The sequence below is a fragment of the Lissotriton helveticus genome, chromosome 4_1 (assembly GCF_964261635.1).
Source record: "Lissotriton helveticus chromosome 4_1, aLisHel1.1, whole genome shotgun sequence".
In the NCBI taxonomy this organism is placed as follows: Eukaryota; Metazoa; Chordata; class Amphibia; order Caudata; family Salamandridae; genus Lissotriton; species Lissotriton helveticus.
The window spans coordinates 1,429,892,001-1,429,908,152 of NC_136063.1; the positions used below are offsets into that span (position 1 = coordinate 1,429,892,001).

Below are 16,152 nucleotides of genomic sequence, written 5' to 3' on the forward strand. Positions count from 1 at the left end.
CCAGGATTCATTACTGATGGGGGAGCTAAGTAGGGGGTACCATTGCTTACAAGCAGTCAAAAAAGCTATTCTTCCTCAAACTGCCACCCGCAACAAGTCCCGCCTATTACCGTGAGTCAAATACCAAAGTCCTTACCTGACTGGTTGATATTATCTCCTCCGTAGTAGCCATTGAGCACCGACTCCTGACGTCTCTGAAATGTATTGCAGGGAGTTTTAATGTTTTGTACTGCTTTGGCTCCCTCAAGTGGCCAAGCAGTGCAACAAATGTGAAACAATCAGTGACACTCGGTTTCAACCGGGTCAAAAGATTTTCATCCTGTAGGGTACTGTCAGTTAGACTCGGTTTTAACCGAATTCCGGACAGCCTAGATATAGCCATTTTCATCCCACAAGAAGGGCATTATTAAATAAGGCTGGCATTCTGACAGGATAAATAGCTGTAAAGTCAGAAAAAATGGTGGAAATAGTACAGTAAGTACTAAAAAAAGTCGAGTGAAGACCGAAAATCTCACTTAAAAAGACCAATTAGTGACAAAAAACCACTAACTGATGAGCTCAATGCTCTAGGATCCTCACAGAAGGAGCCGGAAAAAAAAGAATTGACCTGTCACCCGTGGGGCATGATGGGAGCCTGGAGGTCGTAAACGCACGGCACCAGTTTTTCTCTGAGTATTCTATATACAGCCTTCTAGGCTAATCTGCCTGCTATCACCGTGTCTTTTTCTCTGAAAATAAAGGCTGTATTTCAAACAAGTTCAGAGTACATTTCTCTATATTTTGGAAATGTTTTGTCTGATGTTTTTTCAAATGAAAAATACAATGAAATATTGGCATATTTGAGCCTAGGTTTGAAATTGTGACTGCATATGTATATACATGTGTGTATATTGTAGATATATGCATATTATATATATATTTTTATATACATGGTTATATATGCATACATTCTTGTTAATGCTCCGGGGTCCCCGCAAGTGGGCGGGACTATTCAGTGCTTATGACTATTGATGAGTATCCCCTGGAAGAGAACAAATAGTCTATCAGATGTATTAATTTACTCCTAATTCAGTATCTCCAATGCACTACCTATATCTCACCCTATACCTTTCTCAATATATCCTCTACCTCCATTCTGACTCATCCTGAACCTCATTCTACTACCCTCTCCAATGCACTATCCTATACCTCGCAATATATCCTCCCTCTTCCACTCTGACACATCCCAAACCCCATTCTACTATGATCCCCAAAATAACCCTTTCTAGACTCTTCAATCCTCTACTACTCCTTGCATCACAAATCTTACTATTCAGATCTCTGAAACACTCCTTTCTAAACCCTTCCCTCATGTATCCCTCCTAGACTAATCCAATACCTAATTTTCTCCATAATCCACTTCTAGAGACTATTGCTCATTCATCTCTCGTTTAATCATCCCAGGCCTCCTCCTAAAGCTATGATCTCCAAATAAACACGTTCTAGACCCTTCCCTCTTCCATCCCTTCACTATTCTTTTCAATCCAACTAACAGACTCACATGTCCACCACTCAAATTAATTTCATATTACCTCCACTAATTCACCACCAATCCCTTTTGGGTTCCGGAGTAGTGTGCAATTTGCCAAAAAGCTTTGTCAGTGGTAGTAAGAGCTATATAAATGCAATTACAATTACATGAATCCCAGCAGCAGAAGGATCCTAATCAAAAAGAAGCTATCAGTACTTGGTTCATACTCCACAGAAAGAAAAAATTAATTCTGGTGCCAGCAAATAAGGGATAATCAAGCCAACGAATGGTAAATAGTGGGAGGGCTTCAAGCCCCTTGTATACAGTATCTCACAAGCAACATCACAGGCGACGTCGCAGGATGGACCTAAAAATTAAGGTATAGTAAAGTGCTGCAGCTTCACCTTAATTGTTTCAGCAGACAAAGTATTTACTTGATGCCAAAGGTGTGGGTTTTTCGGTACAACACTCTTGCACAAGCAGTCATCCATCTCTCCTGCCATGTCCGGCTTTGATGTGCCTGATGGGGACTCAATGCACCGGCACATGCAGTTCTGCTTAGCTAATGTACGTGCCCACTTAGAAGGGTAGGGCACACCAGTTCAACTCATATACGATAACCTTGCACCACTCTCATAACAGACCAGGGCTCGATCTGCAAACGTCAGTTAGGAAAATTTTTGTGTTACGGTTTGAAGTTTGAGTGAAATTACATTTAGACAATATTTTATTACAACATCTGTGTCGGCACTGGAAAATTGCATACTTTGCTCATCCCTTAAAACATTTCTTTTTAAACTCATACTAGTTTCTCCTACGAACACAGATTTCAGTTTCCATTAACATTTGGTTGAAGACTTGGCACATTTTCATCCGGGTTAAGGTTAGGCTTATTCTTTGCAGACTAAAAATGCAAACAATGTCTACCGCTAGGATGCAGACATTGTTTCACTGAAATACAGGAATAAAAACATGGCTGTAAATAAATGCACAAACGTGAAAATGAATTTGATGAGGAAAGAGTGATTGTTTAAAAGGTAGGGAGTGTTAGGCTCTACACTTCAAGGTCCATTCTGTGACCATTTCTCTAAAATATTTTGACCTAAAATCTTAACACAGTGATCAAAAACATACGTTAATACAGATGAACTCATTTAAAACTCAAGCAAAGTTTATTTTATAGTTTTATTGATGGCATTTATCCCATGGTTGAACATGTTAATCATACTGTAATAAACATGGCTTTAATATTAAACTTTTCCTTATTATCCAAAGTCACCGTAGTCCATTTCTGTAAATATAAAAATATATACTTAATACTTTGTACAATACTGGTTTTTGGTCCAAACAAAAATGGATCAGAAAAGCCAATGGATTCATCCTTTAAAGAATTCCCAATTTTCTTTAAAGATTTTATTTTAAAATGGATTTAGGCAACTTTGAATAATGAGATTTACATAATAAAATCTGACAATACTAAACAAAAAGATTTGCTGAAACAAAAAAATTCAAGTTCACAGATTTATGTTATGCCAAAAGTATGCAAAGAAACAAAATATTTACATAAGTATAATAAAATAATGAAAAGGCGAGATAGGTGATAAAGAGCAATAGAATGAAAATATAGAAAAACGCATATTTATTAAATGGAGACCTACAGCTCTAACAGGTCTGTAGCATAAATCATCATGTAATCAGTCTTCCTCTATCAGAACACGTCTAGTGCGCAACACACCCAACTCACTCAACTTCACACATACACCAGCACAAAACCGGCATGGATATCAATCATCATCAGCATTCTCTACTTTATACAGAACCCCTCTCACTGATATAATTACAATTTCAATGCGTCAAGAAAATAGTGGTGCAGTTGAAGAGAGGTATTGTACTATACAAAGCCATTCCCTGTGCAGGGGGGCACCCAACCTGTGTGGCCAGACCATGCCAAGTCAGTTAAAAGAAGAAATTGCTGCAATCTAAAATAATTTTGCTTAAGAACTCTTCCATCACCAGCTGTTGCTAACAATTAAAAAAAAGAAAAAACGACTAAAAAAAAAGAAAAAACACTCAGCAGATGTTTTAACGTTCTTCAGCATGTCTGACTCGGGTTTGAACACAGCATGAGGTACAATCCAGTATTTGACCAATGCAGGACAACAGCTACTTTAAGTTGTGGTTTCAAAAGCTAAATTTATTTCCTCCGTCTTACAGCAGTCTTTATCCTGCGATTTGATGTATTTTTTCCATTCGTTCTGTTAAGAAAAAAGACAAATGTTAACTTTGAGAGTATTTATGACACTGATACTTTAAGCACAATAAAAATACAAAGAATGGTACTTGTGCAAAGCAATACATTTGTACATTAATGCTCAAAAACAATGAGGGGTGCAGTAGAAAGTCTGCAGGGTCACCCTCATCTACATTTATGCCTAGTACATATAAAATGATGAACACAACTGAACGTCTGATATATTAATGACAAGCCAGAGACCTAAACTGCTACTCTGGTGTATTGGACATGTGGGCAGTAATTTACTAAGGCAATCTTATGTCTGCTATCATGAGGGTTCTTTACACTTAAGCAAGAAAGAACGAGTCTTGCCACAATATAACAGACCCCTCACGGAGAGAGTAAATAAGGATCCTTGTACTACCCAGTCTCCCAGGCTTCTCAACGTAACTAGGGTTCTCTGTCTGGAGTTGAATATTTCTCTTCAGCTGGCTCCTATCACTGAACCTCCATATTATGGTTACAGTGCTGTGCAGCCTGACACCTACACAACAGACTGCTGTCCCTATGTTTAATCAAGGAACAACCAAATGTCATTTCACAGAAGTGGTAGCCAATCAACCTCTTCACTTTTTAAAGCACTCTCAACGATACAAATTACGTAGTTATGATGAAATTGTAAAATGTCTCCCTACATGATACAAGTAATGTTCCTTTTTATAATTGAACTGTGACAATCAAAATGCAGTGCATTCACTGAAAATTAAGTCATTAGTACACAGACATGAGCCAGAGACTCAGAAATGTGATTGCTAATTCCCAATTTTGGCTGTGTTTTCCACAATCTCTTCAAGACTCTCAGTCGTTCTCTGTAGTCTGAACAATTATGTTATGTGATTTCACAGGAGTTACCGATAGAGGTCTCTTCAGAACTGCTAGAAACCATGTTCCCCCGCTTACTGAACTACAAACAAGCATTTGCAATGCAATAGGTCTCATTAAGTTTGAGCTATTGGCATTGCTAAATATTGCAACACCAATTGCAACAAAATTCCATCAATTGTAGGCCAAAAAAAAGTGTACTTATTTTTTTAGCAATGGTGGCATGCTGTGCTTTAGATGAATATGTTTAAAAGTAATGTACGCCAAACTGTGATTGCTACAATAGTTAATTGTGGATGCGTTAACAATTGATGTGTGCACTGCCGGCTGGTGGTGTGTGTGTGCCGAGTGGAAGCGTGCACTGATGGCTGTTGGTGTGTGCCTGGTGAAAGCGTGCACTGATGGCTGTTGGTGTGTGCCTGGTGAAAGCGTACACTGATGGGTGGCGGTGTGTGTGTGTGCCTGGTGAAAGTGTGCACCGACGGCTGGTGTGTGTGTGTGCCTGGTGAAACGTGCACTGACGTCTGGTGGTGTGTGCCTGGTGGTAGCGTGCACTGATGGCTGGTGGTGTTTGTGCCCGGTGAAAGCATGCACTGATGACTGGTGGTGTTTGTGCCCGGTGAAAGCATGCACTGACGACTGATGGTGTCTGTGCCTGGTGAAAGTGTGCACGGACGGTGTGGTTGTGTGTGCGGTTGTGTGTGTGCGGTTGTGTGTGTGCGGTTGTGTGTGTGCGGTTGTGTGTGTGCGGTTGTGTGTGTGTGGGTGGTTGTGTGTGTGTGGGTGGTTGTGTGTGGGGGTGGTTGTGTGTGGGGGTGGTTGTGTGAGTGTGTGAGTGTGGGTGTGTGTGTGTGGGGGGGTGGGTGTGTGAGTGTGTGGGGGGGTGGGTGTGTGAGTGTGGGGGTGGGTGTGTGTGTGTGTGTGTGGGTGTGTGTGTGGGGGTGTGTGTGTGTGTGTGGGGGGGTGGGTGTGTGTGTGGGGGGGCGGGTGTGAGTGTGGGGGGCGGGTGTGAGTGTGGGGGGGTGGGTGTGAGTGTGGGGGGGTGGGTGTGAGTGTGTGGGGGTGGGTGTGAGTGTGTGGGGTGGGTGTGAGTGTGGGGGGGTGGGTGTGAGTGTGTGGGGTGGGTGTGAGTGTGTGGGGGTGGGTGTGAGTGTGTGTGGGGGGTGGGTGTGAGTGTGTGGGGGGTGGGTGTGAGTGTGTGGGGGGTGGGTGTGAGTGTGTGGGGGCGGGTGTGAGTGTGTGGGGGCGGGTGTGAGTGTGTGGGGGCGGGTGTGAGTGTGGGGGGGCGGGTGTGAGTGTGGGGGGGCGGGTGTGAGTGTGTGGGGGGCGGGTGTGAGTGTGTGGGGGGCGGGTGTGAGTGTGTGGGGGCGGGTGTGAGTGTGGGGGGGCGGGTGTGAGTGTGGGGGGGCGGGTGTGAGTGTGGGGGGGCGGGTGTGAGTGTGTGGGGGTGGGTGTGTGTGTGGGGGTGGGTGTGAGTGTGTGGGGGTGGGTGTGAGTGTGTGGGGGTGGGTGTGAGTGTGTGGGGGTGGGTGTGAGTGTGTGGGGGTGGGTGTGAGTGTGGGGGGGTGGGTGTGAGTGTGGGGGGGTGGGTGAGTGTGGGGGGGTGGGTGTGAGTGTGGGGGGGTGGGTGAGTGTGGGGGGGTGGGTGTGAGTGTGGGGGGGGTGGGTGTGAGTGTGGGGGGGTGGGTGTGAGTGTGGGGGGGTGGGTGTGAGTGTGGGGGGGTGGGTGTGAGTGTGTGGGGTGGGTGTGAGTGTGTGGGGTGGGTGTGAGTGTGTGTGGGGGGTGGGTGTGTGTGTGGTTGTGTGTGTGTGTGTGTGGTTGTGTGTGTGTGTGTGTGGTTGTGTGTGTGTGTGTGGTTGTGTGTGTGGTAGTGAGTGGCTGTGTGTGTGTGGCTGCGTGTGTGTGGCTGCGTGTGTGTGGCTGCGTGTGTGTGGCTGCGTGTGTGTGGCTGCGTGTGTGTGGCTGCGTGTGTGTGGCTGCGTGTGTGTGGCTGCGTGTGTGTGGCTGCGTGCTCGTGGCTGCGTGTGCTCGTGGCTGCGTGTGCTCGTGGCTGCGTGTGCTCGTGGCTGCGTGTGCTCGTGGCTGCGTGTGCTCGTGGCTGCGTGTGCTCGTGGCTGCGTGTGCTCGTGGCTGCGTGTGCTCGTGGCTGCGTGTGCTCGTGGCTGCGTGTGCTCGTGGCTGCGTGTGCTCGTGGCTGCGTGTGCTCGTGGCTGCGTGTGCTCGTGGCTGCGTGTGCTCGTGGCTGCGTGTGCTCGTGGCTGCGTGTGTGTGGCTGCGTGTGTGTGGTGTGTGTGTGGCTGTGTGTGTGTGGCTGTGTGTGTGGCTGTGTGTGTGGCTGTGTGTGTGGCTGTGTGTGTGGCTGTGTGTGTGGCTGTGTGTGTGTGTGTGTGGCTGCGTGTGCTCGTGGCTGCGTGTGCTCGTGGCTGCGTGTGCTCGTGGCTGCGTGTGCTCGTGGCTGCGTGTGCTCGTGGCTGCGTGTGCTCGTGGCTGCGTGTGCTCGTGGCTGTGTGTGTGTGGTGTGTGTGTGTGTGTGGTGTGTGTGTGTGGCTGCGTGTGTGTGGCTGCGTGTGTGTGGCTGTGTGTGTGGCTGTGTGTGTGGCTGTGTGTGTGGCTGTGTGTGTGTGGCTGTGTGTGTGGCTGTGTGTGTGTGTGTGGCTGTGTGTGTGTGGCTGTGTGTGTGTGTGTGTGTGTGTGTGTGTCTGTGTGTGTGTGTGTGTGTGGCTGTGTGTGTGTGGCTGTGTGTGTGTGGCTGTGTGTGTGTGGCTGTGTGTGTGTGTGGCTGTGTGTGGCTGTGTGTGTGTGTGTGCTCGTGGCTGCGTGTGCTCGTGGCTGCGTGTGCTCGTGGCTGCGTGTGCTCGTGGCTGCGTGTGCTCGTGGCTGCGTGTGCTCGTGGCTGCGTGTGCTCGTGGCTGCGAGTGCTCGTGGCTGCGTGTGCTCGTGGCTGCATGTGCTCGTGGCTGCGTGTGCTCGTGGCTGCGTGTGCTCGTGGCTGCGTGTGCTCGTGGCTGCGTGTGCTCGTGGCTGCGTGTGCTCGTGGCTGCGTGTGCTCGTGGCTGCGTGTGCTCGTGGCTGCGTGTGCTCGTGGCTGCGTGTGCTCGTGTGGTTGTGTGTGCTCGTGTGGTTGTGTGTGCTCGTGTGGTTGGCTGTGTGTGTGTGGCTGTGTGTGTGTGGCTGTGTGTGTGGCTGTGTGTGTGTGGCTGTGTGTGTGGCTGTGTGTGTGGCTGTGTGGCTGTGTGTGTGGCTGTGTGTGTGGCTGTGTGTGTGGCTGTGTGTGTGTGGCTGTGTGTGTGTGGCTGTGTGTGTGTGGCTGTGTGTGTGTGTGGCTGTGTGTGTGTGTGGCTGTGTGTGTGTGGCTGTGTGTGTGTGGCTGTGTGTGTGTGGCTGTGTGTGTGTGGCTGTGTGTGTGTGGCTGTGTGTGTGTGGCTGTGTGTGTGTGGCTGTGTGTGTGGCTGTGTGTGTGTGGCTGTGTGTGTGTGGCTGTGTGTGTGTGGCTGTGTGTGTCTGTGTGTGTGTGTCTGTGTGTGTGTGGCTGTGTGTGTGTGGCTGTGTGTGTGTGTGGCTGTGTGTGTGGCTGTGTGTGTGTGGCTGTGTGTGTGTGTGGCTGTGTGTGTGTGTGGCTGTGTGTGTGTGTGGCTGTGTGTGTGTGGCTGTGTGTGTGTGGCTGTGTGTGTGTGGCTGTGTGTGTGTGGCTGTGTGTGTGTGGCTGTGTGTGTGTGGCTGTGTGTGTGGCTGTGTGTGTGTGGCTGTGTGTGTGTGGCTGTGTGTGTGTGGCTGTGTGTGTGTGGCTGTGTGTGTGTGTGTGGCTGTGTGTGTGTGGCTGTGTGTGTGTGGCTGTGTGTGTGTGGCTGTGTGTGTGTGGCTGTGTGTGTGTGGCTGTGTGTGTGGCTGTGTGTGTGTGGCTGTGTGTGTGTGGCTGTGTGTGTGTGGCTGTGTGTGTGTGGCTGTGTGTGTGTGGCTGTGTGTGTGTGGCTGTGTGTGTGTGGCTGTGTGTGTGTGGCTGTGTGTGTGTGGCTGTGTGTGTGTGGCTGTGTGTGTGTGGCTGTGTGTGTGTGGCTGTGTGTGTGTGGCTGCGTGTGTGTGGCTGCGTGTGTGTGGCTGCGTGTGTGTGGCTGCGTGTGTGTGGCTGCGTGTGTGTGGCTGCGTGTGTTTGGCTGTGTGTGTGTGGCTGTGTGTGTTTGGAGATTTGTTGTGGTTTTGATAGGTGGCAGCATTTGGCCTGATGTTCCCTTTGGTCCGTTTTTTTCCGTACCATAGTATGTCTGTGACGTGTGTTGAAATGTTTTGTCCGAAATTCAGTTTTGCTTTTGGGGAGATACGGTGAAAGACTACTGGGAAGAAGGCTAGTATATTTGTAAAAGTGTGGGCGTTTGTCTTTTGTTTGATGAAAAGTCTGAAATATTGAGTGCTAGGAGGAGGCCGAGTGCTGTGACTAGAAGTACTATTAATTTAAGGGGTATTGGTATGATGAGGATTTGTGTTTTTATTGGGAGTGCGCAGTTAAGGATTAGTATACCGCCGATTACCCTTCCTCAGGCCAGTCGGGTAATGGGGTTTAAGACTATGGTTGTTTTCGTTATTTGGCGGCATAGTAGAGGATCGGGGGTGTTTAACGACGAGAATTTTTTTTCGAAAGCTGTAGATTGTTGTGAAAGAAGTTGCAATAAGAGTTAGAATTAGGGCACATGAGTTTAGGTTCGAGGTGTTTATTGATTCAATAATGGCATTTTTAGAGAAGAAGCCTGAAAGATAAGGGGTGGAATCATAGTGGAGTCCGAACTGGGCTGATTTTCCTATTGCTGCTAAGATTAAGCCTAAGAGTGGGAGAATCGAGTCTTTATCAAATAAAACAAACATTTGTTGTAGTTCTTATGAGTTTAGGTTTATGGAGAGTCATGCTATGCTTAAAATCAGTCCAATGTCTCCAACTCGGTTATTTATTACTGCCTGTATGGCGGCAGTGTTAGCATCTGCCCGGGCATGTCACCAGCCGATTAGTAGGAAGGACATGATTCCTACCCCCTCTCAGCCAATAAAGAGTTGGAATATATTGTTGGCTGATACTAGGACTATCATTGCTAGTAGAAATGTTAGCGGTATTTAAAGAAGCGGTTAATTTCTTGGTCGGAGTATATGTATCAGATTGTGAATTCTAAGATTGACCACGTAACGAACAAGGCAATTGGTGAAAATAGCGCTGAACCCCTAAGAACACGTCGCGTGCACTAAGGCGGAGAGAGGCACGCAGACTGGCAAATGGTGTGCACTTTCGCAGCCGCTTTGATGTTCTCAGTGGCCGCGCGGCTCACTGAGAACATCAAAGCGGCCGCGAAAGTGATCAGCAGGCTGACAAACGGTGCACGCGCCCGGCGCACATGCACTGTACCAGATCCGCCTGCAGACTTTGGCAGCACTTTCAGAAGCCCCTTACTAAATATCTTGCATAGCATTGCTTACGCAATAGCTAGGCGAGAACTAAAAAGGCAACCTTAACAAGAAGCAATACTAAGTGGCTTAACTATGAAGAACAAGTCCCTTCAAAGCTCATCTGCCAGACCATCAAAAATATTAAAATTGCACCGTATATTTTGCCCACTGTTTTCATGGAGCAATGCAAACCCAATCACCTCTAGACATCAATGAACAGATCACAGAATACTGTCCAAGCATAAGAGTTAAGGGATGCTGAGGACACCCAACTGTACCTGAAAGTCTCCTTCCCAGAAGATATACGAGTTCTTAACTCTACTCTCCACAAAATCACAAAACTGGCTTACATGCAACCACTTCAAACACATTTTTAAAAAAATGGAATTCCTCGTAATTGCCCACCCAATCAATCAGCTAATATCGGAGAATGGATGAAGCAAGTTACAGCTCTAAATTGCCTTCCACACATTATAGATTACACGAGATCACTTGGAATATCCCTTGACCAAAACCTGAATATGCCAACTTCCATATGAACATCATAAGGAAAATCAAACCCTTCTCCCTTCACGATTTCAAAGCAGTGGTTCAAGCCCTAGCTTCCAGGTTGGACTATGGAAGCATAACCCTCTGGGGCCTACCTAGATCAACGTTGGCCCCTTTAAGGGCCACCTTAAACTCTGCTGCTAGTCTCATCACAGGATTCAAAAGATGCAACCACATCACTCCTGATCTACTCGCTTAAAATTGGCTCCCGTTTTGAACAAGGATTGAGTTACAAATCCCATGCATGGCCCATAAAGCACTGAAACATACCACCCTGTTGTACCTAGCACAAAAACTGGTACTATATGGTGGATGTAGATCTTTCAGAAGCTCGAGGACTTTATTGCTAAAACCACAGAAATTCTGTAAAAAGACAATAGACAATCAAGTTTTCTTGGGTATTGCCCCAAGGATTTGGCACTCCCTGACCCTTAAGTCAGACTGAACCCCTCACCTATATCTTTTAAAAAGGAAGTCAAAGCGCTACTAATGAACAAGTTTTTGCTCTAGGGCTCATGCTTCTCAAAAGCCTTCAACAGTTACTCCACTTGTCATACTATGTTCAATTCTGGACTCCTATTATCTAGCATATTCTGAAACCTCTTGGCTGTCACTGACCGCTGGCCTTTTTTGGGACCCACAGCATCTTTGTTAGCTCTTGATCTTGTTTGTTTCGTTCCTTTCAGATATTTTGCAGAGCTCTCCGATGCCATATTGGGTAATGTTTGCGATATATAAACAATAAAAAATAGAGGTTTTTATTAAAATTTAACAAAACCAATCACCCTGTTCTAATACGTTCTGAATAACTTACGTGAAAGAGCAGTCCCTTGATGTACAGGATAATCCACAAAGGATTCATTTAGTATTCTGGCTTGGAATTGGAGCATGAGGACAATTGTAAAGAAAAGGGATTTCTAGGATGGACAGTGGAAATGCAGAATGTGCTAGTGATTTATCCCCCCCAATAATAGATAGTTCCACTCAGAGTAGAGCTACATATTGAAGCAGCTTCTCTCTGAAGCCAGAAACTATCACCCGATCCTCTGGGGGCTTGCACCGTCTTCACGGGAAGGTTCTATTTGGCATACAAATTGAATCTTGTACAGTTTGTAAAGAAAGAAACCATTCTGAGTTAGTGTTTCACCAATATGGCAACTTCCATCTGGAATACACTGCTGTCATTTTGTGCTTAAGAATTTCACATATATTTTATTTAAAATGCGTATTTCAAGGACTATTTAACACGTTGATCAGCACTGTACTAAAATGGCTTCTGACCACTTTTGTACTTAAACGGCTGATAAGTGAAATAAATTAAAGAAAGCTGGTAGAAACATGAAGAAACATGCAAAGAGGAAGGCAATCAGACTGAGGCTTTGCTTTAAAAGCATTGTGCCTCTTACCCACATACTTCAAATAAGGTACATGGAAGAGATGTTGGGGATCACTAAACTACAATGTTGTCCTAGAAACGTGTGGAAGAATTTTAAAGATTGGTGGAAGGGGGCTTCAAAACCACAATGGATATTTAAGTCACTACAATATTTTAAAATTAATCAGCAAAGGAATTTGATTGAAGGGCAAAATCCCGCTACAACAGTGACCAGAGAAAACAACCTGCTAACAATACCAAAATATATAATAAGGTGCTTTTGTGGGTCTTTAAGTACTCATCCAAACAAACAATGGATAGAGGGGGGGGTTCTGAAGCGGTACATAGATTAACTGTCTAAATCAAGATTGGTAAATAAAATCTGGAGTTTTGTTGCTTAGCACACTTTATATGATTACAGAACACTTGTCACCACTTCATTGATATTCCAGCCTGCATTACACTCGTCTTGTAGATGCTTGACAACTTATTTTGTATGTTATTTTCTCCAAACCTAGTTTACCTGCACCACATAAAAATACCGTTCCTCTGGATGCAAGGCTTTTTTCTAGAAAATTACACACTGGAAGTATGAGCAGCAACAAAAATGTTTTACCCCAATGTAAATGATGGTGCAGGCTGGTTGAATCCAAAGCTGCCAGTGGATGAAGGCTGTGGGGGCTGGGCTGGAGGCGCTGCAGAATTGGAACCAAATGTGAAGATGCCACTCTGAGCACCGCTGCTGAAGTTGAAACTGTTATTCCCACCAAACTGGAAACCTGGAACTGAAAAGATTAAATATTTATTTTTACGAAGCAGCTTTTGCCTTCTCCTACTAATATATAATTGATCACAGAGGCCAATTCACCAAAAGCTTTCGAAAAAACACGTGATTTAAAAAAGGTTTACAAAATTCTCGTGATTTCTGAACATTCTAACATCATACATTTTTTCCTCATTGTTTATCTGTATAGGCATATCAGTCCTTTATTCGATTTTGATTACAAATCATAAAAGTACACAAACAAAATACATCAAACATGTTAAAAAGAGTAAAAAGCCCTTAAGCAACACAATGTTAAAAGATGTCAATTTTACATAAAACGATATGTGCTGGTTGAGGGACAGCCATTTGCACAGCAATTCTGTTACAATATGTAATTAAACCCTGTTTAGAACGGGCTGGGTTGACTAATACACCATAAGTGCAATTATAAATTGCATTTTGCGCATTCAGTGTCCAAAAGACTATTGTAGAGGCCAATTTTATACTGGTCATGATACAGAGCGCAGGAGTATAGGCCGCTGCGTGTAAGTTGCAACTGAATAACAGCTTTGCTGTGGATAACCTTTGGAGGAGCTCCAGGGCAGCCCTACACTGCGTTATTTTGCTCTGCTTCAAGAGTGGTAAGATGTATACAGACGTCAATGTAGAACAGTATTTGAAAAAAGAGGATTGAGTACATGGCGCCCTGTACAGACAATCCAGCGCAGGGATAGGCTGAAAGAGTGGAAGAAAAGAGGTCAGTGTGTCATGTAGGCCACCAAGAAATGGGCAGTGCTAAGGTGTAGTCTGACCAACAGGTACCAGTGTTGTATATTTTTTACCCATAGAAGATACAGCTAAATGCCAAGACAGGTTCTGATTTGAGCATGAGCTACAACTGTGGACAGACCAGAGTTTTTAGCCATCCTTTCGTCTGCACAATTATCTAGGAAGGCTTTCACCAGGTGTTTCCGGACACTGGCCTTAAGGTGGTAGGGTTCAGGAGCAGCTCATCTAGGCCCAGCCAGTTACAGGTCTTCGATATATATGACAGCCAATGTATTTTAGAGCTCTTTTCCAGAGCCAGGCAATCAATTAGGACTGCATGATTTAATATAGTTTCCTCCTTCGCCCATATCCTTAGCCATAAAATATGGGGCTGCAGTCTCACAAAATCACTTACATGCTAAAGGCCAATTTCGAGATGACTTATAATTAGCAGTGGATTTGGGTACAGGGAGCACTTTTTTTATGAACCGGTTTTCCACTTTCTCCAACCTCAGTTGATCACAGATGCCCCACACACCAGTGCCATAAAGTGCACCAAAGCTCCTTAATGGACTTGCTGCTCAATCTAGTTGCAAAGCCTAAAACTGCTTCTGTACTACTGGCTAAAGTAGCTGTCCTGCCGTCTTTCAAAACGTGCCAGCTCAGTCTGTCATCGAACAATGCACCCAAATAGGGGATATATTAATAATACTGACCAATCAATTTTGCCTTTAAAAATGAATCATTGGTGTCTAGTGGGAAGACACCTCCAATCTGTTGGGGTTATTTAAAAAGGGTGGGTGCTAGGCCCGATGACTGGGTCAGCAGCCCCCCCCCCTACCCCTACCGAAAAAGGGGTGGCGGGGTGAGCACTAGCCCATTGCAAAGGGGGAGCTCCACCGCCCCTATCCCACCCAAACAAGTGCCTGGTGTCCAGTGGATTGGTTCCCTGCTTGAGTGAATCACCCCTACTGCAGCGATTTCCAAGCAGGGATCCATTCCCCCTTTCCAATGATACCTCTCCCATGTCCTTCGGTGCTCAGAGAGCTGAGATTTACCTTGAGCACTGAAGCAGTGAAGCGAAATGACTATCGGCTCATTTCACTTTCTCTGAAATGAAAGTCAGCGCGCCGATCATCATTTCAGAGCAAAAAATAAAATAGCTCAGGCGCTGACAAAGCTCTTCCCCAGCTCCGAGGCTAAAATAAAAGGAAATCTCTCTGGTGCTTGTACCAGAGGGATTTCCTGCCCCGGGAGCAAGGACGGCATGTAGCCGTCCTCGGCACACAAGAACAGGGGCAGAGGATTGCATGGAGACATTCTCAGCACCAAAGCAGTTAAAATTTATCCTCATTCTAAGATTCCTATGTTGCTCACTTGACATGCAGTAAACCAGCATGTCACCTTTTACAGATGTGTCCTAAGGAATGTGTGGTTAATGTCAATCTCATGTCCCTTTTCTCCCAGGTGCAACCTTCTGCTGCACCACCGCCCGATTTGAAGTACTGCTGACTACAGCTATTGCCCACAGACTGCTGCTCCAGCAGAGGAAGAACCTGACTGAGCAACCGCTGTCAACCAAGTCTAACTGTCTTGTCCCACAGTGATCCAGACACGTCCATATGATTCCCTGGAGTACTGTATTTTGGGGCTGGGCCCCGCGACAAAAAAGGCAGCCCCTCCTCGCGCTTTGCCAATCTAGCCCTTCTACTAGCCAAAAGAACGGCGACCTCGCACTGGAAATCTACCAGGCCCCCGTCTCCTTTGGATTGGCACGCTGAAGTAGTCCGCTGGGGTAAAGCGGGGGGAGTAGAACTGCACGAGAGGAATACAGGGGGTTGAGGCGGACGCCCATTTCGCTGGAATTGCAAGTGCTGCCGTAATAATTTACTGATATAGATGCATCCGTGCACGGAGTACAACGCCCTGACCCACATACCTGACAGATGATTGTGAGCCCCAAGGCCCCTCTACTACCCACTTGCACAAGGGTATCGTCAACACCTATCACCTAATGACTAACAGTAGAAGGTCTATGGCACCACACTATGGCCACCTGAGTGAGTTAGGCACACACACCTCATACGGCAGTTTACCGGAATCTGGGCACAGGGGTAATAGAGGGTGGGGAGTATTGTTCCTTTTTTCGGATTTTCCTTTTTTGTTGTCGTTAAAGGGCATGTTTTTATGAGGCCACCGGACTATATTACAATTGGTATGATATCATAGTGTCTTGATTGCAGTTCTGGACATACACTGCTACGGACTTAACACCCCGCAACTTGCGGAGGACAGCATAGCAGTAGCATTGGTATGCGATCTGAACCAACTGCTGGTGATCCTGTACTGTGTTTGTACTGTGTATATTCCATTTATTGTATGATACGTGAATCTGCCTTCCTGCATAATACGATGTATCACTCTTGTTTTGGTGGAGAAAAAAACTATTAAAACATGTGAGAAAAAAAACTGTCTTGCTTTGTACACAGCTTCTACATGCGCTGGAAAAATTGATTGCATTTTAAACAGCCATTGACAAAGTAACCCCCAATAACACAGATAAGCCGAAAAATTACAGAGTGACCATGATACTACCTTGAGTTGGCTAGTGTGCTACAACTAAAAGGTAATGAGCATGTTTTAT

The 16,152-nt window shown here is 45.9% G+C and overlaps 1 protein-coding gene across 4 annotated transcripts in view; it reads right to left on the reverse strand.

The window, feature by feature from the left end:
- Positions 1–2,681: 2,681 nt before the first annotated feature.
- The window catches only part of NUP153 (nucleoporin 153), a 454,031-nt gene continuing 440,560 nt past the window's right edge, over positions 2,682–16,152 (reverse strand). For all 4 annotated transcript variants that reach the window (XM_078687970.1, XM_078687971.1, XM_078687973.1 and 1 more), the window contains 2 exons: positions 12,591–12,759; positions 2,682–3,765 (listed from right to left, as the gene is read on the reverse strand). In XM_078687970.1, coding sequence (XP_078544096.1) covers positions 3,705–3,765; positions 12,591–12,759 — 230 coding nt within the window. In that variant the 3' untranslated portion in view covers positions 2,682–3,704. The remainder of the gene's footprint in view (positions 3,766–12,590; positions 12,760–16,152) is intronic.